This window comes from Notamacropus eugenii, chromosome 1, assembly GCF_028372415.1.
Source record: "Notamacropus eugenii isolate mMacEug1 chromosome 1, mMacEug1.pri_v2, whole genome shotgun sequence".
Taxonomy (NCBI): Eukaryota; Metazoa; Chordata; class Mammalia; order Diprotodontia; family Macropodidae; genus Notamacropus; species Notamacropus eugenii.
The window spans coordinates 694,343,148-694,368,090 of NC_092872.1; the positions used below are offsets into that span (position 1 = coordinate 694,343,148).

At 41.2% G+C, this 24,943-nt stretch overlaps 1 protein-coding gene across 1 annotated transcript in view; it reads left to right on the forward strand.

The window, feature by feature from the left end:
* The first annotated feature begins 576 nt into the window (after positions 1 to 576).
* LOC140528414 (cocaine esterase-like) overlaps positions 577 to 24,943 on the forward strand; it is a 37,026-nt gene continuing 12,659 nt past the window's right edge. The window contains exons 1-8 of the mRNA XM_072646222.1: positions 577 to 646; positions 3,934 to 4,138; positions 5,553 to 5,691; positions 9,552 to 9,685; positions 14,333 to 14,486; positions 15,854 to 15,958; positions 16,852 to 16,950; positions 23,679 to 23,819. Of these exons, the coding sequence (XP_072502323.1) occupies positions 577 to 646; positions 3,934 to 4,138; positions 5,553 to 5,691; positions 9,552 to 9,685; positions 14,333 to 14,486; positions 15,854 to 15,958; positions 16,852 to 16,950; positions 23,679 to 23,819 (1,047 nt within the window). The remainder of the gene's footprint in view (positions 647 to 3,933; positions 4,139 to 5,552; positions 5,692 to 9,551; positions 9,686 to 14,332; positions 14,487 to 15,853; positions 15,959 to 16,851; positions 16,951 to 23,678; positions 23,820 to 24,943) is intronic.

Below are 24,943 nucleotides of genomic sequence, written 5' to 3' on the forward strand. Positions count from 1 at the left end.
ATCAGGAAGAAAACCAAGGAACTGAAGAGCTTCAAGAAGGAAAGGTCAGAGTAGTCTCCAGAACCTGGGAGGGAAGGTGATTAGGTTGTATACTTTGAATGTTGACCCTTGGCACTTCAGTTCAAGTGATAGATACAGTTCAAACTGGCTCTTATGAACTCGTCAAATTTGCACTTCTGGAAACAGAAAATCCTGCAATTCTGGGTTTGATTTATCACTTCATTGATTGTCTAGACTTCACAAAGTATTGGGAACAATGTTACCGATAGAGATTAAATTTAAGACTGTGTCATGGATAAATTTTTTTGTTTGTTTTTCTTTTCCAGAGAACAAGTTATTATACATTTACCAACATATCCTTGCTGGATAGATAGATTTTCAGATCTATCTTTAACCTTTAAAGATCCAATCTAAAATTGTTTCCCAATACACCTATGACAAGATCTGAGGAGGAAGTCCTGTAAGTAACCCTTATCCCCACTTTCCCTGGAGTGCCCTTTGATCCTGTCCTTTTTGTATTAAAGGTCTGGCCTGGGATCTGATTAGGCAAAACCAGAAGGCTGTGCAGAGGGAAAGATGTGGAAGACTTCCCTGCTGCCCAAGGTCCTGACATTGGAGATCCTGGGCCTCCTAATTCAAGCCCCAGGTGAGAAGCTGTGCTAGGCTGACCCAGAGCAGGGCATGATTTCTTCGAGGACCTGGCAGAAGTCCTTTCTTTGATCTTCCCCTTGGAGACGTGGGGCTTGTTCATTGTTTTTTCTCTTGTTGCCCACATAAACTGACTGAGTGGGTGGACTGGGGGTGAAGGATTATTGCTAGTTTGATTTCAGGTGGTAAAGCTAGGTTTGCTACTGAGAAATTGATGCCCTCTCCCTCTATGTGCAGAAACTCTCTATAAGCCACTGGTGGGGAGGTGGGGAGAGAGGGAAAGATGAATCATATTCAAAGAGGTAGATAAGAGTGAAGATTGAGGGGAGGAACTTTTAATAAAACTGGAAATAGGAACTCTGTGTTTTACATGAGAAAATGTGAGTTATTTTTTTTATTTTCTTCTTCCTTCCTTCCTTCCTTCCTTCCTTCCTTCCTTCCTTCCTTCCTTCCTTCCTTCCTTCCTTCCTTCCTTCCTTCCTTCCTTCTTTCCATGCTTTCTTTCCATAAATAGTATTTTATTTTTCCAATTATATATAAAGATAGTTTTTAACACTTACTTTTACATGATTTTTAGTTTCATATTTTTTCTCTCTCCCTCTCCCACCTTGGGATGGCAATCAACCTGACAAAGGTTATACATTTACAATAATGTGAACATATTTCCACGTTAGTCATGTTGTTAAAGAAGAAGTAAAAGAAAAAGGAAGGCCCCCAAAACTCCACCATGAAAACAAACACAAAAAAGTGAAAATGGTATACTCTAATCTGCACTCTGACTTCATAGTTCTTTCTCTGAATGTGGACAGCATTTTCCATTATGAGTTTTTAGGAATTGCCTTGAATTACTGTATTGCTGAAAAGAGCTAAGATATTTGATCATTGCACAATTTTTCTATTTCATTGTACAATGTTCTCTTGGTTCTGTTCACTTCACTCAGCATCAGTTCATGTAAGTCTTCCTGTGTTTTTCTGAAATCCACCTACCAATCTTAGTATTCAATTACATTCATATAGCACAACTTCTCCAGTCTTTTCCTAAATCGATGAACATGCTCTCAATTTATAATTCTTGACCATCACAAAAAAAAACTGATATGAACTTTTTTGTACATGTAGGTCCATTCCCCCTTTTTATAATCTCTTTGGGATATAGACCTAATAGTAGTATTGTTGGATCACAGAGTATGCACAGTTTGTTTGCTGTTTCAGCATAGTCCCAAATGGTTCTATAGAATGATTGCATCAGTTTACAACTCTGCCAATAGTACATCAGTGTTCCAATTTTCCCACATATTCTACAATATTTATCATTTTCCTTTTCTTTCATGTTAGCCAATCTTACAGGTGTGAGGTGGTACCTCAGAGTTGTTTTAATTGACATTTGTCTTGTCACTAGTGATTTAGTGCATTTTTTTATGGTAATAGATAGTAGTAAGTTCTCCCTTTGACCATTTAACAGTTGGGGAATGACTTGTATTCTGATAAATTTGACTCAGTTCTCTAAGTACATGAGAAATAAGACCTTTATCAGAAACACTTACTGTAAAAATTGTTTCACATCTTTCTGCTTTCCTTCTAACTTTGGTAGTGTTGGTTTTGTTTGTGCAAAACCTTTTTAAATCTATTGTAATCCAAATGATCTATTTTGCATTTCACGATGTTTTCTATCTGTCCTTTGGTCATAAATACTTCCCTTCTCCATAGATCTGACTGGTAAACTCTTCATTGATGTCCTAATTTGCTTATGGTGCCCCACTTTATGTCTAATTCATGTACTCATTTTGAACTTATCTTGGCATATGGTGTCAGATATTTGTCAGTGTCTAATTTTTGCCATATTGTTTTCCAGTTTTCTCAGTTTTTGTCAAATAGTGACTGCTTGAGGATTTGGGTTATTTCTTTATTTTCATCCTCACAAACTACCTTTTTTTTTTTCTGTATAGGAGAAACTGAAGCCCACTTGATGTATGCTAAATTCATTCCCATGCATTTCATATTGAGCTGTACTTTAATCTCCTTTGATAAAAGGGGAGTGTTAATCTTTCAGAAGCACACCTGACCCTTGTACTTCTGATTCAGGCAGGGTGTGACCATGTGCCCTGAGAGTTGAGCAGTCACAAGCTCTTAGAGTCTATGATGGGGGAGTTGGAAGGAATCTTAAGAGTAATTGAATTCAATGCCATTTACCCATTTAATCAAAGAGGAGGAACAGGCTTAGGGAGGGGAAAGGACTGTTACAAGTTTACGCAGGCCGTTAATGGGAGAGCTGTGATTTGAAGCCCTATCCTCTGAACCCAAATCCAGTCCTCTGTGCATCCAACCTTATCACCTACTACTCTGTTCATATTTGCTATGCTGTCCTTCCATCGTTTTCAATCATGTCCCATTTGGGGTTTTCTTGGCACAGCTATTGGAGTTGGTTTGCCATTTCCTTCTGCAGGTCATTTGGCAGATGGGGAAGCTGAGGGCAAACAGGAGAAGTGACTTGTTCAAGGTCACACAGTTATTAAATGTCTGATGTTGCATTGGAACTCAGGAAGATGAGTCTTTCTGACACATACTGTAGCCTAATGTAACTACTTTTCATCTGCCTTTCTTCTCCTGACATATTCTGTCTAATTTTTTGTCTACTATCTTTCCCATGCCTAGAAAGCACTTCTCCCAGTTTAGTTCTGTTGAAGACTCTTCATTACAGACCCAACTTGGGCACTGCCACTTGTTGCAGAACTTTTCCTGAACCTCCTCATTTCCTTTCCTAGCTCTTTACCAGGAACTCTCCTTTTACACCTCTCCCTTATATTTCTACTTATTGGTGCACAGGTCATTATTCTCTAGGAGAAAGTAAATTCCTACCACTTGATACTGAATTCAGAGCTGCGAGCATTGCCCCTAGCAGGTTTTTGTTAAGCTTTTGTTCAGTTAGATCATACTGATAAAGCACTTGGCAATGATTTTTAGCTCTGTGCTATCAACTAAGCTGGGTTGGGGGTGGAATTGTTGGGGAGCAGTTACTTCGATCTTGAGACTCTGGCTCGCCAAAGCTGGACAGTTCCTGAATCAGTGCTGGAGCTGTCTGAAAATGCAGATGGCCCTTCCCTGGAGTAAGTTCCTTACCACTGGAGATTTTTAAGGGAAATGAAAAGAATCATGGCAGAAATAGGAGGAGGTTTGTATTCCCATCTAATGAAAAAATGGTGATTGTGGGGGACATAGAGAAGCCATTTCATTTTGACATTAGTTCAGCCCTCTGTCCCTGAGGATTTCTCTGCCTTTTCTTCACAGGACATCATGCAGATGACCTCATCAGAACCACTGAGTCTGGACAGATCCAAGGGACTCAAATCAGTGTCAAGGGGATTGACAAAGGTGTTCATGTTTTCCTGGGAATCCCCTTTGCCAAACCCCCTGTGGGGGCCCTGAGATTTTCTCCTCCACAACCACCAGATTCATGGAGCAATGTGAGAGATGCCACTGCTCATCCACCCATGTAAGCACCACCCTCTCTCCTTTTCTTACCAGATAAACAAAATGCACCATCTTATCTTACCCAAATTTTGTCTCTGTGTGTTGTGCACACAGCAGACACTTTTAAAATATTTGTTGAAATAATAAATAATCCCTGGGCTGTGCAGCCACAAATAATTGCTTAATAATAGTAGTTCACATTTATTTGGACTTTACAGAATAACAGACTTCAGAAAAATACTATGAGCAATTTCGTAGACATATTGCTATAGATAGGAAAACAAATGCTAACAGAGGTCAGAGACAGCTAGGTAGCTCAGTGAATAGAACACTGTGCCTGGAGTCAGAAAATCCTAAGTTCAAATCTGAGCTCAGATACTTACTAGCTGTGTGACTGGGCAAGTCATTTAACCCTATTTGCCCTCAGTTTCCTCAATTATAATGTGAGCAGGAGAAGGAAATGGCAAACCACTTTAGTATCTCTGCTGAAAAACCCAAAAAAATGGTTACAATGGGTCATGTGGGACTGAACAGACATGAAGTGACTCACCCAAGGTCACAAAGCCACTAAATAATAAAACCATAACTCACTGACAGATAGGTTCAGAAAGCATGGGGAGACCTTAGAGGTCATTGAATCTAACTCCTCCCTTTGCTTTATAAACAGTTTGATGTCTTTTGCCTTGGATGGCACTCTTATTGCCCATTCTATACCCCAGTCTATCTCCTAACCCTCTGACATAATGCCCCTCAGTAACAAAGAAATCTGATACTGTGGTCAAAAGTGTTGCTCTTGGTGAAATATTTCTCGTCATTGTCTACTTGAGTCAATCTGTAGCAGGTTTTCTGACTTCACATTCATCCTCTTCTACAGGGAAACCATATTTCATGACATTCATACACTGTGAGGTGTTCAGCTAATTTGCTTCTTGGTAATACCTATTTGGTTTCCAGGCATTTTTTTAAATATAAAAAATTCTTTGTCTCCATCTTTACAATCACCAACAAACTTCCCAATTCTAAACATTTCAGTAAATAATTGACAAGATAAAAGGTTCTATAGGAAGATGTGAAATGTTGGCAAGTCACTGCACCTCTGTTTCCTTAGTTTCCTCATTTTAAAAAAATAGAGAATATGGACTAGGTAGGTGGTGCAGTGAATAGAGCACTGGCCCTGGAGGCAGGAGGACATGAGTTCAAATCCAGTCTCAGACACTTGACACCCACTTACTGTATGACCTTGGGCAAGTCACTTAACCTAGATTTCCTTGCCTCCCCCTTCAAAAATGGGGACTATTATGACACCTAACTCTTAAAGTTATTATGAGGATCAAATAAGGTCATGTTTGTAAATTGCTTTGCAAGCCTCAAAAGAAAGTCATTACTTTTATTATCATGATGTGATTATTCAGATTGTTCATCCTGATGTTTTCCAGGTGTTTGCAAAATGTCACTCTCCTAGAAAGAATGGCAGCTGTCATGAAAGTAAACATGCTGACTCTTGCCAGTTCTGAAGACTGTTTGTACCTCAGTATCTATGTTCCTAACCATGCAAAGGAGGGGGCCAGATTGCCGGTAAGCAAGATCTCTGTATCTTCCACAGCAAGGGATGAGAATCCTAGGGCATCAGAACTGGGTGAGACCTTGGGGGTAGAGGTCACCTCATCCCACCAGCACTGGAGCAGTCATCCACTCTAAATATCTCTGCCAAGTCACCTAGCCTTCCCTGAAGTTGTCCAGGTCAGGGAGCTCACTACTTTTCAAGATAATTGACTTTACTTTTGGGCAATAACTCACATTGTTAGCAAACTTTTCCTCCTGTAAGTCTGAAAGCTGCCTCCTCATCCCTTCAAGGTATCTAGGTGGCACAGTGAATACAGCACTAGCTCTGGAGTCAGGAAGGCTCATTTTCCTGAGTTCCAATCTGGCCTCAGACATTTACTAGTCATGTGACCCTGGGTAAGTCACTTTACCCTATTTGCCTCAGTTTCCTCACCTGTAAAATGACCTGGAGAAGGAAATGTCAAACCACTCCAGTGTCTCTGTCATGAAAACCTAAATAAAATCCTGAAGATTTAATGGATATGACTGAAAATGCCTGAAATAACTTCAGGGAGTTCTTTGCATGATTGGAATGGTGACAATTTCAGCTATAGGTTTTTATTGCAAAAGGAACAGAACCACAGCACTGCTAAAATGTGACATTCCAAACACTTCCTGATCTGTCAGGATTTATCATCTCATGTCTGTCGGGAACTTCACTGTGTGGAAACTCCCTCAGTTGATGAGGACAGGCACCCATTTTGTAACTTAGAGCCTTGGCTTGTCTAGTGTCATGAGAGACTAAGTAACTTCCTTGTGGTCACATGTCTCCTATGTGTCCAAGGCAGGACCTGAACCCAGTCCTTCTCACTCCAAGGCCAGGCATCTATCATCTACATCAGTCTTCCTTTGTTAAAATAAATGATAGTGAGCCAAATTGCTCCAATCTCATTTGCATATGAAACCTTCTCTGAACCTCAGGAAATCGACATTGAACTCAACAACCTTTCTTACAAGCCTCGAACCCTTCCCCTTAGCCTGGGGATACAAAGAGAGGTGTTCTTTCTCTCTCATTCGAATTACATTAATGTTACTTTGGATCTCCCTTATGGCCCTTATCATATACCTTATGGCACTTAATACAGGCTTAATACAGTCATTGTTCAGTTGGGTCACATTCTTCATGACACCATTTTGGATTTTCTTGTCAAAGATACTAGAGTGGTTTCCCACTTCCTTCTCCACCTCATTTTACAGATGAAGAAACTGAAGCAACCAGGTTCAAATGACTTGCACAGTCACACAGTCCATAACTGTCTGATGCCAGATTTGAAATCAGAAACAGGAGTCTTACTGACTCCAAGCCTAATGCTCTATCCTCAATGGCACCTAGCTGCCACTGTACAGACTATCAATTTGTGTTATAGTTTTAGATTCATATTCTATCCTTGTCCTTTGGTTGATTGAAAGTACTTTGAGAGTAGGGACCTAGTCTTATTCAAAATACCCGGCACAGACCCTTGCACATAGTAGGTGCTCAGGAAGTATATTGAATGAATAAATATGTCACAAAGTCAGAGGAAGTTCCTATATATAGGATTATCAGAGTTGTTCTCATAGAAGGACTTTGGAGTTTGGAATACTCTAGGGCTCTGAGGATGAGAAAACTTGAGGAAATGCCATCTATCCTGGCTCTGCAAAGGGAAATGAGGAATGGATTTCCATTGTTTACAGGAGACTATGAGGCACCTGGAAGGAAAGAGTGAGCTGGGGGACATGCAAGGTTGTCTGGTTCCATGGGACAGAGAACTTTTGTCCAAGAGAAACTGAGCTTGCTCAGGTAAAGTTCAGCAGAACTGAGTTCAGACCACCTATACTAGAAAGAGTTTGGCCTTACATTTTTCTTCATTGTTTGTAGCCTAAGGGTTTATGTTTTGTATGGAGGGAGGGAGGTGAGATGCCTGTAGTAGCAACCAAACCACAGAGTATGGTGAAGAAAGAATAGGTCCTAGAGCAAGAATTCCTGAGGGCAAAGCCCAGCTCTGCCCCTTACTAGTTGTCTGACCTTCTGCAAGTCCACTTAACTTCTCTGGGCCTCAGTTTCCTCATCTTTCAAATGAAGGTGTTGCACTAGGCAGTCTCTAAAATTCCTTTCAACTCTAAAATCTATGATCCAATGATCCTGCCTGAGACAGAATCCCTGGGTACATTATCATAGCCAACAGGATGATCCCACAAGGAAGGGAGGTCCAAGTCAAATTCCCATGAATGAATGGCTCTCTGTTGTCTCCATGCACCCAGTTTCTCATACCAAAATGTGTCCTCTCAATAGCCAGTCCATGTTCTAGCTTTCTCAGTGCCCATGATTTGGTCCATTCCATTTGTACATATAGCAACAATTTCCTTCCTGATGTCCAAACATGTCCCCCAGAAAATTCCAATCAATCAGTTGCTACATGCTATCGAAAGGAAAAAAAAAATCATTCCATGTCAGCAAAAGTCCCTTTAGCTCTCTGTACCTCCTAGGCATGCAGCATCCCAATGTTTTGAATAAATGAACCATATGTTCAAAATCATGTGGTATTATCTGAACAGCAACGGGAGATCTTTCTCTTGTAATTTTAGACATAGAGATTATAAGATCTGTTCCTCATCCAGTATTTAATGCTTAGAACTTTGCTATATCAACTAAGCTAGTTGGCACTATGGATAGAGCACTGGGGCTGCTGAGAGGAAGATCTGAGTTCAAATATGACCTCAGACACTCACTAGCCCTTTCACCCTGGGTAAATCACTTAAACCTTGGTTTGCCTTCATCTCCTAGGGAAGGAAAGGGTAAATCACTCTAGTAGTTTTGCCAGGAAACCCTCCATACAGAGCCGCAAATATTTGGAAACAATGTAGCGATATTATACTTCTAAGAGTTTGATTTTTAACTCTTACTGGTTCTGGTTTTCTGATGATATGTTCCCCCATAGCTTAGTCTTGGCTGAAAATTACTGTGATCTCCTACGCTGGAGTTGGGGGATCCTGTCTGGTGTCAGTGACATAAGATTGAAATGACATCCCTCCCTGCCCAACCCAATCTCCATGATGCAAATTCAATGGGAAGATTAAACACAGGTTTATGGGCAGGAGATGGGTAAAGTCATTTAGAGACTGGTTTTAATTAGTTGAAACTTCTCCCTATGAAGTGAGTAACCTATAAGTACCAAAAGAAAAAAAAAGAAAGAATTTACTTTGATATGTTGGTTGCGTATTTAAAAGGAATAGTTAGTTGTACATAATAGATTTGCATTTTCATGTGCAATGATCTTTTTTATTTTGCTGTGTCATATAAATACATGTTTTTTTCCATAAATTAAAAATAATATTATCTAGGAAAACAGAGTGGAAGGCATAGCCTACTGCTGGTAATCTACTCTAATAGCATATCTTGGTTTTGAGAGAGCAGCTACTGTTACAAAGAAGGGTTATCTCAGTCACAGTTGAAACACCCACAAGATGATGTGACCTGGAGAAATTATTGTCCATGGTGCATTCTCTTTTTTCCAGTTGGGTCTGAGTCCCACTTCCTTTCCCTGTTCTGGAGGGAACAAGGATCCTTTAGAAGAGACTGTTTTGTTCCTTGCAACAGAAGCACCTCAGGGAGCTGATTCTTTCAGAAAGATTCCAAGGGGGATCTGACCTGCCTTTGAGTCTAGTCAAGTGGGCTCTTACATGAGAGTAGCTGTGATACAAACCCTATCAACTTTTGACATATAGTATCTTGATAAGAGAATTCATTCACATTTAGAGCTACTTTATCATTGGTCACAAGATAATAAGGGAACAGCAGAGTCATGCTTGATGGGACTTGTTTCTGTAAGGAAAACCATTTCTGATTCCTGCAGGTGATGGTGTGGATCCACGGTGGAGCTCTTGCTTTTGGCAGTGCTTCCATATTTGATGGCTCCATATTGTCTGCCTCCCAGAATGTGGTAGTGGTCACCATCCAGTACAGGCTGGGCGTCCTTGGATTCTTCAGGTGAGATTTGACCCTAGTAAAATTTAAGTATATGTATTTTTTACCTGATGAATTCCCAGATATTTGAGTATTTGAATGATGATAAACATAAATTCCTGACCACATGACATATCTCTGGCCTTCCCCACAAGCTAATCATGATGTGGTAGAAAAAGGACTAGATTTGTGGCCCAAGGTCCCAATTTCATATTATGGTCCTCCTCCTCATGACGAATAAATTCACTTCTCCCTTGGCCTCATATTCTGGATAGATAGATGGATAGATAGATAGATAGATAGATAGATAGATAGATAGATAGATAGATAGATAGATAGACAGACAGACAGACAGACAGACAGACAGACAGACAGAAAGACAGACAGACAGACAGATAGATAGATAGATAGATACATAGATAGATAGATAGATACATAGATAGATAGATAGATAGATAGATAGATAGATAGATAGATAGATAGATAGATAGATAGATGGATGGATAAACTAGCAAACAGATAGACAGGTAGATAAAACATTTATTAATCTCCAGGCACTGGATGAAGTGCTGGGGTTACAAAACAAGACAACAAGAGTAGTCCTACTGTGTCAAGCTAAGCCCAGCTTGCTGTATTGCATGGTAATAAAACTCATGATTACATTAACTTCCCAAGCACCAATTTTCTATAATGTCTTATTCTAAAGCTACCTAATCTACCCATTTCACTGTGCTCTCTGGAATGCCTGCCCCATAAGTAAAAAAGTTGTTTTCATCTTTAACCCTTTCCTTTCTTATCCTTTCTCTCTACTTGTACTCACCAAACCCTGACTTTTTTCTGATGACAGCTTTCCTAGTGACCATTTTCAGCACTATTTGCATTTTTACCCATGCCTCCATCCAAGAGAAGCCAAAATAATCCTTGTTTTCCACAACCACTTCCAGACTCTCCCTCTACCACCATCACTTAGCAACTTCTCCTCCTCTGAGGTTCATTCAATCTATATTTATCACCCAATCAAGATTCTGGTAGCTGTTATTTACTATCCTCTAGGACACTCTCCTTCCTTTCTCAATGAGCTCAGAACCTTCTTTACAGACTTTCTCCCTCTCCCAACTCCTACCTTCATATTGAGGGGCTTCAATATTCAACATTCTAAGACCCAAGTACCTCAGGGTATTCATTTCTCCTAACCTACTCCTCCACCCTGCCTCAGCTACATACAGAGATGGTAACACTCTTGATTTTACTCATGAGTGTTCCACTTCTGTGTTTATTAACTCTGAAATTTCTCTACCTAGTTATAATCTCTTATCATTCCACTAGATCTCTGCCCTGTAATGCCTAACCCTGTTCTTCATCCTCACCTTGACCTTCAATCACCCCATCCCTCAGTTCTTTCCCAGGCCATCACCCCTGAATAGTCATACTCTCTTCCCTTCCCCATCTTAGTCATTAGTGAAGCGTTTCATCTCTACATGGACCCCTTATCTTGTGAAAAATCTTTCTCTGTCAACCCTCAGCCTTAGATGACTCCGACTGTTCAGATCTTTTGCTATCTTTTGCATACTGCTGAATGAAGCTAGAGAAAATCATGAAAGCATGTTGCCTGGGTCCATTAAGATTTGTGTTCCATAATCTTAACTGGGTCCTCACTGAGGCAAGGCAATTTTTTGCACCTCCATAATCTGTTCCCTATATTACTCACCAGAGTGGCTTTCCTAAACCTTTACATCCCTCCTCCAACTTCTCATGACTCTTCTTCCCCTCAACAACTCAACTTCAAGCCTTGCTTTATATTTTGCTAAAAAAAACAATGAGGCCATCCACTGAGTTCTCTCATATCCTTTCCTCCTTATCTCACATTGATCAGATAAATGCTTTCTGTTAATATCTCCTCTTTTCCCCCTGTCTTACAGGAGGAAGTAAAACTTTCTTTCACTAAGGGTGAACTTTCTACATATACAAATGATCCCATTGCATCTCATCTTTTCCAGAAGATTGCCCTTTCTGTCATTCTCACTTTCAGTATTCTTTCTCTCTTTTTCTCTCTCTCCTCCCTTTTTCTCACCCCTTCCCTCCCTCTGGATGCTTCCTACTATCTACAAACTTGCCCATGCCTCTCCTCTGTTCTCAAAAAACCTTCCTGAATCCATCCATCCATCCATCCATCCATCCATCCATCCATCCATCCATCCATCCATCCCCACTAGCTATCTTCTCACATATCTCTCTTTTATGACTAGTTATCTTGATTCTTTTCTCTTACTGTCTTCACTTTCTCCAGTTTGACTTTCAGTCTCCACACCAGAGACCTACAGTATTCCATCATCAACTATGTCAAAATGTACATCTCATTATAAAGTCAGCATTTCTAAAACTAAAGTCTTTCTCTTTCCTACCAAGCTTTCTCCTCTTCATAACATCCCCATTACTTGTTAAAGGCAACATCATACTCCCGGTCACCTGGGCTTGGGATCTAGGTGTCATCATCCACTACTCTCTCTTTTCTCCTATACCTAATCTATTGCCAAGTCTTATTGACTCTGTCCTTGCTACATCTCTCATATCCACCCACTTCTCTCCTCTGACACCACCACCACTCCAGTGCAAGCTCTCACCATCTTACACTTGCACTAACAACACCTGCTTGGCTGGCCTCTTTGCCTCTTCTCTCCCTGCTCCAGTTCATCCTCCCCTCATCTCTCAGTGACCATCCTATGGCACAGTTCAGACCATCACCCCCTTATTCAGTCAATCAGTTAACAAGCATTTTTAAGCACTTATTATAAACCAACCAATATGTTAAGTGCTTGGGACACAAATGAAAGTCAATTCCTATCCTCAGGGAGTTCAATTCTAATGGGAGACAACATGTAAATAGCCATAGAAATAGAAAATATATACAATGTAATGGAGAAGTAATCTCAGAGAGAAGGTTTGACAATTGTGATGTTTGAAATACATTGTGTCATGTTGTTGTTATATGTGATAGGATTCCAACATGGACTTACAGGTTAAGTGATCCTAAGGACCATAAAACATTTAAGCAGTAACAGACAGCCAGTACTTTCACAGACCTTGACTAGTAAGCTCAGCTGCTGAACAGACTCTCAGCTGACTGAATGGTTCTGTGCTGGCACCCACTCTTGGAATCCTTGAGTTCTGCATCAATAAAGAATCCTGAGGAATTTCCCCACCACATCTGGATCTGATTAAAAATGTCCTCTCACATGTGGTGCTGATTGTACCAACGAAACCTCCCTTTAAGGAATGACACCTCCTCAGACCCCACTCTGAATGCATACTCCCACAGAGACTTTTCCACTGTACCCATCTCCATCATGTGAGTTCCCTGAATTTCTGTCAGTGCAGATTGTCATATAGTGTGTGTATGTGTGTGTGTGTGTGTGTGTGTGTGTGTGCATATGATGCTTTCATTTTTGCCTGCTCAGTGCCCCACATAGCAATAAAGCTCACACTTCTCCTAGCTTCCCCAGGACCAATTTTCTGTAAACTGGGGTCCTTGCTCTAGAAGGCACTAGCAGTGAGAGGTATAGGGGGAGGAAGAGGAGGGAAGGTGAGCTCTCTTGCAGAAGGTGGGTTTAGAGTCCTCTCAGTTTCCTTCAAGCAATTCCAGTCATATGGGGAGCCAGTGAAAGTCAGACTTGGAAGGTAGAGAGTGTGTGTGGGGACAACAAGGAGTGTGATGCTGCTGGATTGCAGAGTTTGTGTAGAGAAGTCTGGCCTCCTACCTGCCAAGTCTGCCCAGGCTCCTCCACATTCTCTGCCTCCTTCCTAATCCTTGAAAACAATACTCCATTGAATCTGTCCATGTTCACGCCTTCTTCCTTCTGGCTTTCTTTAGGACTCAGTGCTAATCCCACCTTCCACAAGAAGCCTCTCCCTGTCTCCCTTACTGCTAGGATCTTCCTTCTGGGATCATCCCCAGTCTATCCTGTATACATCTGGTTTAGGCACAGCTGTTTGCCTGCTGTATCCCTCATCAAGCTACAAACTCTTTGAGAGCAGGGACAATGTATACCTTTCTTTGTACGCCCAGAGCTTGGTAAAATGCCTGGCACATAGTAGGTACTCTGTAAATGTTTCTTGCCTTGCCATTCTAATCAAGGAAGACAAAACAGAAAGGAGAGCTAAAATAAGGAGGGGGAAGGGAGAGTAGGGGCAAGGCAGATGGTGGGGAGGTGGAAGAGATAGGGGAGCAATAGGGAAGAAAGAAGCATGCAGGAAGATCCCCTGGAAGGCACAGTGAACCCCTAAAGAGGCCTGCACTGAGAGTGCTTAACATGGGGGAATTCAAGATCTGTTTTACCAGTTTACATCTGTAAAATAAGAACAACTAGCATTTCTATGGTCCTTCAAGGTTTACAAATTGCTTTATAAAGTGTCTCATTTTATCCCTGCAACAGGTATGAGAGATATATGCCATTATTAACCCCATTTTCCAGATGGGGTACCTGAGACAGGGGTCTAAATGATTATCCCATGGTCACACAGCTTGTAGATAAACACTGGTCTTGCTAAGTCTAGGTCCAGCAGTCCATCCACTGCATTATCCAGCTGGAGGATATGGCCTTTAAATCTCAGAATCTTATGAATGTGGAGCTCTTTTTCAGAATTCTCCAACCTTGTCTAACATCTGACTTTCAGCACTGGGGATGAGCATGCACATGGCAACTGGGGTTACCTGGATCAGGTGGCTGCCCTGAGGTGGGTCCAGAAGAATATTGCCCACTTTGGAGGAGATCCTGGCCGTGTGACCATCTTTGGGGTGTCTGCTGGGGGAACAAGTATTTCCTCACATGTAGGTGGTAAAGATCTGACCCCAGCTTGAAGGTGATTTCTTGTAGCAAAATACAAGGTCTCCGGGGTGGGAACCTGCAGCCTCGAGGCCACATGTGGCCTCCTAGATCCAAAGGATTTGTTCTATGAAGGTTGGATTCATTCAGAGGACCACAATTGAGAACCTAGAGGGCTGCATGTGGCCTCAAGGCTGCAGGTTCCTCATCTCTTAATTGATCTGAGTTCTTCTTCCTCTTCTCTTATCCTCCCATCTTTCAGAACCACTGGGGCTGCTGACTTCTTTCTCTAATGCTGACACCTAACCTTCCCTTGCATTTGCAGATCCCACTACACTCCCCTGCCCTGGTCCCAACTAATCATCTGGGCCCTTTTTCATATTATCGTACTGGAGATAAAAGATAGGTTATCCCTTTTTAAAGGCTTACTAACAACTTTAAGTAAAAGCAAAACAAATGTACAGGGTAAAGATGGAATAATCTAAAGCCCAATGGGTCCTGATTTCACCACTGAGGTGCTCCTGCTCCCAGCTACTCAGGGCCTCTCTGAGCCTCCCCAGGTGGCCTTTGTGACCAGCTGTGGCTACAGATCATCTCTCTCCAATCTTTGCTGATGAGCCTCTGAGAGTTTAGCATGGTTAGCCCATATGACAGACATAAAACCCATCAGGGGCTTAGAGACAAAGATCTCCTGGGTTTGTAGCCCTCCTCCTCAGGAATTTGCACATAACTGACATAGCCTCCTATAGGCTGTAATAAGACATGGGAGGAAAACTTCAGTGGAAGAATAACGCAAAAAAAAAGTAGCTGATGGGAAAGTAGGAAATACCCATAATATTGTAGGGAAAACGATTAGATTTGAAGTCATCTGATCCTAACAACAGTGCTAGGTTGTCTCATAATCAATAAGCAAATAATAATCAATAAACAATGTGACTCTATAAGGAGACAGTGAAGAAGGAAAATATTTCTGGGTTACAGTGCACAGGTCTCTTACAGCCTGTTAATGAAGCATCTAGGGAGTTCAGGACCATGGCCAGGGCTCTACTGCTCTCTCTCTCTCTCTCTCTCTCTCTCTCTCTCTCTCTCTCTCTCTCTCTCTCTCTCTCTCTCTCTCTCTCTCTCTCTCTCTCTCTCTCTCTCTCTCTTTTTTCCCAACTTTCTTACAAGCCTGGCTGTGCCAAAGGGCCTGAAGGCCATATAGAGGCTGATCTTTGGGGCTGTCCTATATGTCCTATAGGGTTAGCTTAGTAGTGTGGCAGGGTAACAGTCCTGGCTTTCAGACTCAGTTTCCCTGTCTCTACTGAGTCAATAAAGTCTAGGCTTCCCCATGACTTTTTCCACATCTCCTTGACTGTCCTTTGCTCCCCAGGTTCTGTCCCCTATGTCCAAAGGCTTGTTCCACAGAGCAATCATGGAGAGTGGTGTGGCCACCCTCCCTGGCTTGATTTCTTCCAGCTCAGAAACAGTTATGAATGTAAGTTGCTTGTTCTTTGGTCTTTGCAATTATTTTTATCCTGCCTTAGGCTTTTTAACCTCCCAACCCCATGGCCTGGTGTCTCATTGATCTTCCCACTCACCTAGGCTATAAGAAGGTACACTGGATTCAGAAAGAATATTCATGCTAACAAGTACCTTAGAGGTCATCTAGTTCAACCCCCTCATTTTATAGAAAATGAGGCACAGAGAGGGAGGATTCATTCCTTGCGCTATTTCTTCCTATGCCAGTGATTTTAGGTAAATTATTTACTTCTTGGTGACTCAGTTTCTTCCTCTGTAAAAATAGATTCAATTAGATGGTTTGTAAATAACATCCTAGCTGCAAATTCTGTTTTTCTGATACTCGCAGAACAACAGGAAGTGTTCCTAGAGAGGGCCCAGGTATAGGTTAGATGGAATGATCTGTGAGGTCCCTTCTCTGGTTCATTCATTTTGTAAATTGTCCAAAGTCACATAATGAACTGGTAACTGAGCTGGGACCAGAAATGAGCTCTGTGAGTCAATATCAGGACTCTTTCAACATACCAAATCCTGCCATGTATCCTTTGTGGATATATAGGTATTTTTTCCCTGAGTAAATGGTAAACTCTTTGGGAGCAGGAACTGTGTCTCTGTAACCTGTCCCTTGACCTTCCCCATCCCCACTAATAGATACTGAGCCCTGTACATAGTAGGCTTATGATTAGGAGACTCACCCCTTAGATGGTCAGACAGATTCCATCTTGGTCTCCTTTTCACCATTACTGCCTCATCACCCATAGAAATAATCCTTGCTAGCTTATTGATAAGTATGAAAGAATTTCTCTGTTGTGTTACAGGCCAGGGGTTCCACTTTGAGAATATTAATTCCTTGTGGGTGCCTCCTTGCAGATCGTTGCCAATCTGTCTGCTTGTGATAGACACAATTCTGCCTCCATGGTTCAGTGCCTTAGGAGCAAATCTGAGGATGAGATCTTGGCCATTACCAAGGTATGTAAGCTGAGAAGCAAGGGTTCCAGTACCAACAAGAGCTGTGAAAGAAGCTTGGGACAGTGCTAGACACTCAGTCTTGATGCCCTTTCTTTACAGTATGCATTGGTGAGGATTGAAGTGAAGATATTGGGAATGTCCCTCTCTTAGTCTCAGTTTCCCCCTACTAACTAGATGATCTTAAAGGAAATTTCCACCTCCAGTATTCTATGTCTGAAGGTCTCTTCTCACTTTGATATTCTGCTTTCTAGGATCTCTTCTGCCTTTAACATTCTATGCTCTCAACTTTTTTGTGTGCTAAGGTTCCATATCTTCTACTCTGCACACAGTGTCCTGAGAATCCTTTCCGAAAATTGGTGTTCTAAACATTTCAGGCTCTATGTTTCTAAGCTTTTTCATTCTCTAGTTTTTACAATCCTTCCCACTCAGACATTCTTTTTTTAGGGAATCATAGCTTCAGAGCTAGAAGGTTGTGTTCTAACCCAATTCTAAAATTCTGGGTTCCAATATTATTTGAACCATGATTCCTTCTACTGTTGGTATTCTATTTTACAAGACTTATTTTTTTAATATATAATTTATTTATTTTCAGTTCTTAACATTCACTTGCACAAGAATTTGAATTCAAAATTTTCTCCCCAGCTCTCCTCACCCTCACCCCAGGAGAGCATGAACCCCATCCACCCCTTCCTCCAGTCTGTCCTTCCTTCTATTACCCACCCTTCTTCCATTCCCCTTCCCCTCTATTCTCCTGTAAGGCAAAATAGATTTCTATATTGCATTGCTTGTATAGCTTAATTTCCAGTTACATGCTGAAACAATTTTTAATATTCATTCTTGGAGCTTGAAGTTCCATATTCTCTCCCTCCTTCTCTACTCACCCTCATTGAGAAAACAAGCAATTCAATATAGGTCATACATATGTAACAATGCAAAGCTCTTCTATAATAGGTTGTAACAGACTAACCTCATTTCTCTCTGTCCTATCCTGCCCTCCATTTATTGCATTCTCTCCCTTGAGAGAATGTGTTTGCTTCTGATTATTGCTTTCCTCAATTTGCTGTCCCTTCTGTTATCTTCCCTCTCCTATCTCCTTCCCCCTTGTCTTCCTGCAGGGTAAAATAGATTTTCATATCCAAATGAGTGTGTGTTATTCCCTCCTTAAGCCAAATCTCATGAGAGTAAGGCTCAATTATTTCCTTTCATCAATCCCTTTTCCCCTCCATTGTAAAAGCTCCTTGTTCCCTCTTTTATGTGAAATGATTTGCTGCATTCTCCCTGTCCCTTTCTCTTACTCCTAGTACATTCCATTCAACAGTAAATTTTATTTTTTAAGGTATTCACCCTTCATATTCAGCTCACCCTCTGCCCTCTATCTATCTGTATCTCTATCTATATGTTTATATATGTATGCACACACACATACACTCATGTAAATATCATACCTAAACATGATATACACATACATACCTATGCATACACACCTACACACACACACACACACACACACACACACACACATTCCCTCTAACTACACTAATACTGAGAAAGGTCTCAGGAGTTATAAATAACATCATTCCATGTAGGAATGTAAACAGTTCAAATTTAATGAGTTCCTTAAGGTTTCTCTTTCCTGTTCACTTTTTCATGTTTCTCTTGATTCTTGCATTTGAAAGCCAAATTTCTATTCAGCTCTCATTTTTTTCAACAAGAATGCTTGGAAGTCCTCTGTTTCACTGAAATTCATTTTTTCCCCTGAAGCATTATACTCAGTTTTGCTGGGTAGGTGATTCTTGGTTTTATTCCTATCTCCTTTGACCTCTGGAATATGATATTCTTAGCCCTTTAATCCTGTAGTGCAGAAGCTGCTAAATCCTGTGTTATCCTGATTGTATTTCCACAATCCTTGAATTGTTTCTTTCTGTCTGCTTGTACTATTTTGTCCTTGACCTAGGAACTCTGGAATTGAATTACAATATTCCTAGGAGATTTCCTTTTGGGATCTCTTTCTGGAGGTGATCGGTGAATTCTTTCCATTTCTATTTTACCCTCTGGTTTTTGAATATTAGGGCAGTTTTCCTCGATAATTTCTTGGAAGATGATGTCTAAGCTCTTTTTTTAATCATGATTTTCAGGTAGACCAATAATTTTTAAATTACCTCTCCTGGATTGATTTTCCAGGTCAGTTGTTTGTCCAATTAGATATTTCTCATTGTCTTCTATTTTTTCATTCTTTTGGTTTTGTTTTGTAATTTGTTGATTTCTCATGAAGACATTAGCTTCCATCTGCTCCATTGTAATTTTGAAAGAACTGTTTACTTCAGTGAGTTTTTGAACCACCTTTTTCTTGGGGCCAACTCTGCTTTTTAAAGGCTCTTCTCTTCATTGGCTTTCTGGACCTCCTTTGCCATTTGGGTTAGTCTATTTTTGAAGGTGTTATTTTCTTCAGCATTTTTTTTTGAGTCTCCTTTAACAAACTGTTGACTCCCTTTTCATGGTTTTCTTGCATTCCTCTCATTTCTCTTCCCAATTTTTCTTCCACCTGTCTTATTTGATTTTCAGAATCCTTTTTGAGCTCTTGCATGACCTGAGACCATTGTATATTTATTTTGGAGGTTTTCAATGTAGAAGCCTTGACTTTTATGTCTTCCTCTGATTGTATGCTTTGTTCATTTTCATCCAAAAGGATGGAAGAAAATACCTGTTCACCAAGAAAGTAACCTTCTGTAGTCTTATTTTTCCCCCCTTTTTTGGGCACTTTCCCAGCCAGTTACCTGGCTTTTGAGTCCTTTGTCAAGTGGAGGGTATACTCTAGGGACCTGTAAGTCCTCCATTCCTCTGAGGTGGCACAGTCAGGGAAGAGGAGTTTGCCCCTCTCCTGGCCTGAACTCTGTTCTGTGAGCAACCACAAGCTTTTCTGCCCTGGACCTGCAAGTAGAATTCCCTCTCCAGAGCCTCCACTAGCTCCACCACACCAGTGATCCTCCTCACTCCAGGACCACCACTCAGAACTGAGACCCAGATCAGGCTGCTCAATTCCTCCAGCATCTTTAGGCTGAGGGCTCCAAAAGTGGATGCTTCTGCCATAGTGGCTGCTGCCGCCCTGGGACCAGGGATGGGGCTGGACCTAGCTCCCCTCTCACCCAGGTGAAAGAGCTTTCTCATTGACCTTTGAAGCTGTCTTTGGCATTTGTGAGTTCAGAAATCTGCGAGCTGCAGTTGCAACCTGTGATTCCATGCCCTGAAGCCTGTTTGTGTGGCCAAGGCTGGGCTGTGCTCTGCTCCAAGCATGGTGCAATAGACTTTTCCTGTTGGCCTTCCAGGCTGTATTGGGCTGAAAATCTCTTTTGCTCTGTCATTTTGTGGATTCTGTTGCTCTAGAATTTGTTTAGAATCATTTTTACAGGTATTTTGTGGGCTATGGGGGGAGAGCTTCTACAAGTCTGTCCTTCTACTCTGCCATCTTGGCTCCACCCAAGACTTTTTTCTAGCCATAAAATTCTATTGTCTAACATTCTATTAGCTAAGGTACAGAGGATGCAACTAGGTGGAATGCAACTTGGTAGAATGTTGGGGAAACTAACTTGCATTCCAATCTAGCCTCAGATACCAGCTGTCAGGTAGCCTGTTTGCCTGTTTGCTGTCCAAAAAATGGGGATAATAATAACACCTACATCCTAGGGTTTTTTGAGGATCAACTGAGATAAGAATTGTAAAGTGTTCATTAGTACAGTGCCTGGAAAGCAGTAAATAGATGTGATAATGATGGTAATGATGATGGTGGTGGTGGTAGTGGTAGTATTGCTGGTCCCTTCTAGCTCCAGTATTCTGTTTTTGGTCACCTTTCAGATCTAACATCTCATGGGTTTTTCAAAGAAAGAATCACTGTTGTGGGAAGACACTCTATATCCTCGGAGACTGATAGTCTCATCTATACATTCTTTTCTAAAAAATACATTTTAGGAATATTATCTTATTTTAGTAATTTTTTTTAACAATCAGGTACTCCCTTGGTAGTACAAGTGTGATGTCATTCCCAAATTGCAGGTTTGGGAATTTGAACCATTGAATGGAAGCAACAAGAGGTTAGGGAGCCATTTGCTTTTATATTTTTGTCCTCAGAACCTGTAAGAGTGAGGACTAATGTAGTGACTGAATATTTTACAAGGGAGGTAACCAAGTCCCAGAGGGGTTAAGTGACTGCCAAATGTCATGCAGTTCACAAGTATCAAGGTAAGTACCTGACCCCAGGTCTTTAAGATCAAGATCTTTATTCACTGCATCATGATACTTCCTCAAAGAACTGGGGTTCTTTGCCTGTACTCAGTAATAAGTGTTAGAGTCACATTAAGTGTTAAATGAGGTCTAATTGCATTTACTTGTTCAGTTGTTTTTCAGTTGTGTTAGATTCTTCATGATTTCATTTGAGGTTTTCTTGGCAAAGATACTGGAGTGGTTTGTCTTTTTCCTTCTCCAGCTCCAGAAAAGTGAGGTGGACAGAGTTAGGTGACTTGCCCAGGGTTTCCCATCTACTAAGTCTCTGAGGCCAGATTTGAACTTAGAGAGGTGTGTCTTTCTGACTCCAGGCTGGTGTTCTGTCCACTGTGCTACCTACTTGCCCCTACATCTAATGACTATCTCCATTAGCCATATTGACTCTCCTTCTTTCATTCAAAACTGTTATATTTTTCATTCTGATTTGACAACAGTTTCCTCATCTAGAAAATGAGGAGTCTTGGACCAGATGATCTCCTAAAATACCTTCCAGTCTGAAATCTACAATCTAATGAACAGCCTTTGCCAAAGGACCTGTGAGGTTGAATTTTATTTTGGCCGTGCAGATGCCATGGAGATGGGAGAAGAAAGGATTCCTGACTTTCAATCAAACTCTAGCTCAGAATTTAGAGTATCGAACACTTTGGGGACTCCATGCCTTTCTTGTCTTGTCTTCTATTACTTGTTTGCATGCACTCTATGCTCCAGCCAAACTCATCTATCCCAAATCTTCCAAATGTTCCCTATGCTCTCTTCATGCTTTTGTTCAATGTCTTATGTCTGTACGGTCCTCCCTTCTTATTTTCATACTGGTTTGTAAAATGCCTTTTTCATAACAATCCATGAGGTAGGGAGTGCAAGAATCATTATTCCCATTTTATAGATAGACAAATCTCTGAGGAGTTCTCAGTGAAGAGAGAACCTGGCCTGGAATGAGGAAAACCTGACTTGATATCCAGCCTCAGACACCTGTGTGTAGCTGTGTGACATTGGCCAGCTCACTTGACTGAAGTTTGCCTTAATCTAATAGAGAAGGAAATGGTGAACCACTCCATTATCTTTTCCAAGAAAACACCATGGAGAGTATTGTAGTTCAATGGTCTGTGGGATCATGGGGAATCTGATAAAACTAAATAACAACAAAACTCTGGCAAGCCTAGAGGTGGTGACTTAGCCACTTCTCCAGTGTCACATAGTCAGTAAACATCAGACCTGGGATTCAAGCCCAGGTGTCTCCCAGTTTTCAATCCAGTCTTCCTTCCTCCCCCACCCTGCTGCCTCTCACAGCCCCCGCCCTTGTCTGTTGAATTCTTCCTCATCCATTAAAGTCCAATTGCAATGCCCCCTTTTATGAAGCTTTATGGGAAAACATAGTGAATATAATTTAGCCAAATGCACTCATTTTGCAGGGTAACAAATTGAAAACCAAAGAGATGTTAATTTGCCTAAAGTCACATAACCCTCTATTGGCTAAATCAAGAACAGAATCCAGATGTATTACCAGTGGCTTCCTCCTGTTCATCCCATAAGCATATCTGGAGCAGCTTCTGCGTCCGGTGGGGTTGAGGAAGACACACAAAGTTTGGATAAGGAGTGGATCTATGATGGAACTCACTCTCAAATTTGGGGAGACAGTTTTGTGCCATATACAGGTAATGCAATAGGAACTTTGAGGAAGGAAAGGGTACTTCTGGCTGCTATATTAGAGAAGGCATTGTGGAAGACACGGCAGTTACACTGACTCTTGAAGGAAGTGAAGAATTTCCGTAGTTATCAATGAAGTAAAGGTCATTCTAGCCATGTAGAGCAAAGTGAGTCAAGGCAGAAATGTAGGAAAAGGCGGGTGATTTTCTGTGGAGAGCCAGTAATCTACTGTTCCTGAAGCATGATGTAAATGGCACAGGTCAGAATCTGCATAGTATGAGATAAGGCTGGAAAGGAAGAGAAGTCTCTGAATGTCAGATGAAAGTGTTAGAAGTTTTCTTTGGGTAAAGGGGAGTCATGGGACATTTCTTTTCTTAATAGAGTGCCATGAGCAGATCTGAGATGAAGAAGGTGTGTGTGTGTGTGTGTGTGTGTGTGTGTGTGTGTGTGTGTGTGTGTGTGTGTGTGTGATAAATTAGAGGGGGAAATAGGGAGGTCAGTTCTTTGACTGTTGAAATACTCCAGATAAGTAGGGTCTGCTAGGTGGTACAGTGGATAGAGCACGAACCCTAGAGTAAGGAGGAACCAAGTTCAAATTTGGCCTTGGATACCTACTACCTCTGTGACCCTAGGCAAGTGACTTAATTCTCATTACCACCAAAAAAAGAATAAAAGAGTCCAGATAAGTGATCTAAAGGGTCTGAAATAGGATGGCAATAATGAGAATGATGAGAAAGTGTTCAGGAGAAGCAAGACTGAGGAGATAGACTTACCTTTTCTTTTGTTCCTGCTTTTTTTTTTTTTTTAAGCATTTTAAGGTTATTCCTAGTGTAATTGATGGGCAGTTCTTCCCCAAACATCCTGAAGAGTTGCTGGATGCAGGAGAGTTCCACCACGTCCCTTCCATCATCGGTGTCAACAACCATGAATTTGGCTGGGTTATTCCTGTGGTAAGATTCTAGCATGCCCTATTCTATGCCAGCTTCTTTCTGATTTCCACAGTTTATACTTCTCTAAAGAATCACAGACTTTCAGACTTGGTCGCGACCATGGTGGCCATGGAATCTAAGCCAGAGTTGAAGGAGTATCCTGTTTATAACTTGCTGGACCAATGGATATGCAACCTCTGCTCAGTGGCCTCCAAGGAGGGAAGACCTACTGTCTCCTGAGGCAGATCCTTCCACTTTTAGGCAGCTCTCATCGTTAGACAGGGTGTCATGACATCAAGTGGAAATTTTCTTCTGTTTCAACTTATACCAGTTGTTGTTCCTAGCTCTGCCCTTAGGGTAAATGGCGCCAATAAAATGCCTTTTCTAGGTGACCTTTTATCAGACAGTTAAAGACAAGTATCATGTCTGCCCCTACCCTAAGTTTTTTCCTTGATCATCAAAGCAAATTCCTTCAACCCATCTCTATATGGCAAGACCATGAGTCCTTTGTCAGCTTTTCTATTTTCTGGCTCAGATGTGATGCTCAGAACTAAACAAAAGGTTCCAGATATACAATTATCCCTTCCACATCACTGGGTTGGAGGTGCAGCATACCCACCATCTGGAAAATCCATCTAAATTTTTTTAGCCTGACTTTTGTGCCAGACAAAGACTGAATTATTGTGGTATTAAAAGATAAAGTATGTTGATAATATGCAATACTATACATACATTTCATGTATTTCTGGATTTCCAAACATTTTCCATGTGATCTACTGGCCTTTGCCTATTGTCTGTGACTTCTGCAAAACTCCCCCAAAATTTCCATTTAATTTCTTATGCCTACCCACAATATATGGAAAGTTGAGGAGGAAAGTTGAGATGTGTAAAGGATCCCTAGGGGCAGAGCACAAAGAAACTCTCACCTCATCATTTTTGCAAGCTATGCCTCTCTTAATACTCCTCAACATCACATTGGTCTTTAGATTTGATTTTTAGATTGCCATATTATACCATTGCCACCTTATGGATTTGTGGTTCATTGTTTTTTTCAAATAAATTGCCAGCTAACCATGCCTCACTCATCTTGAAACTGTAAGACTTTTTCCCCATTAAGTCCCCTAGTGACTGTGCTTGCTCCAAAA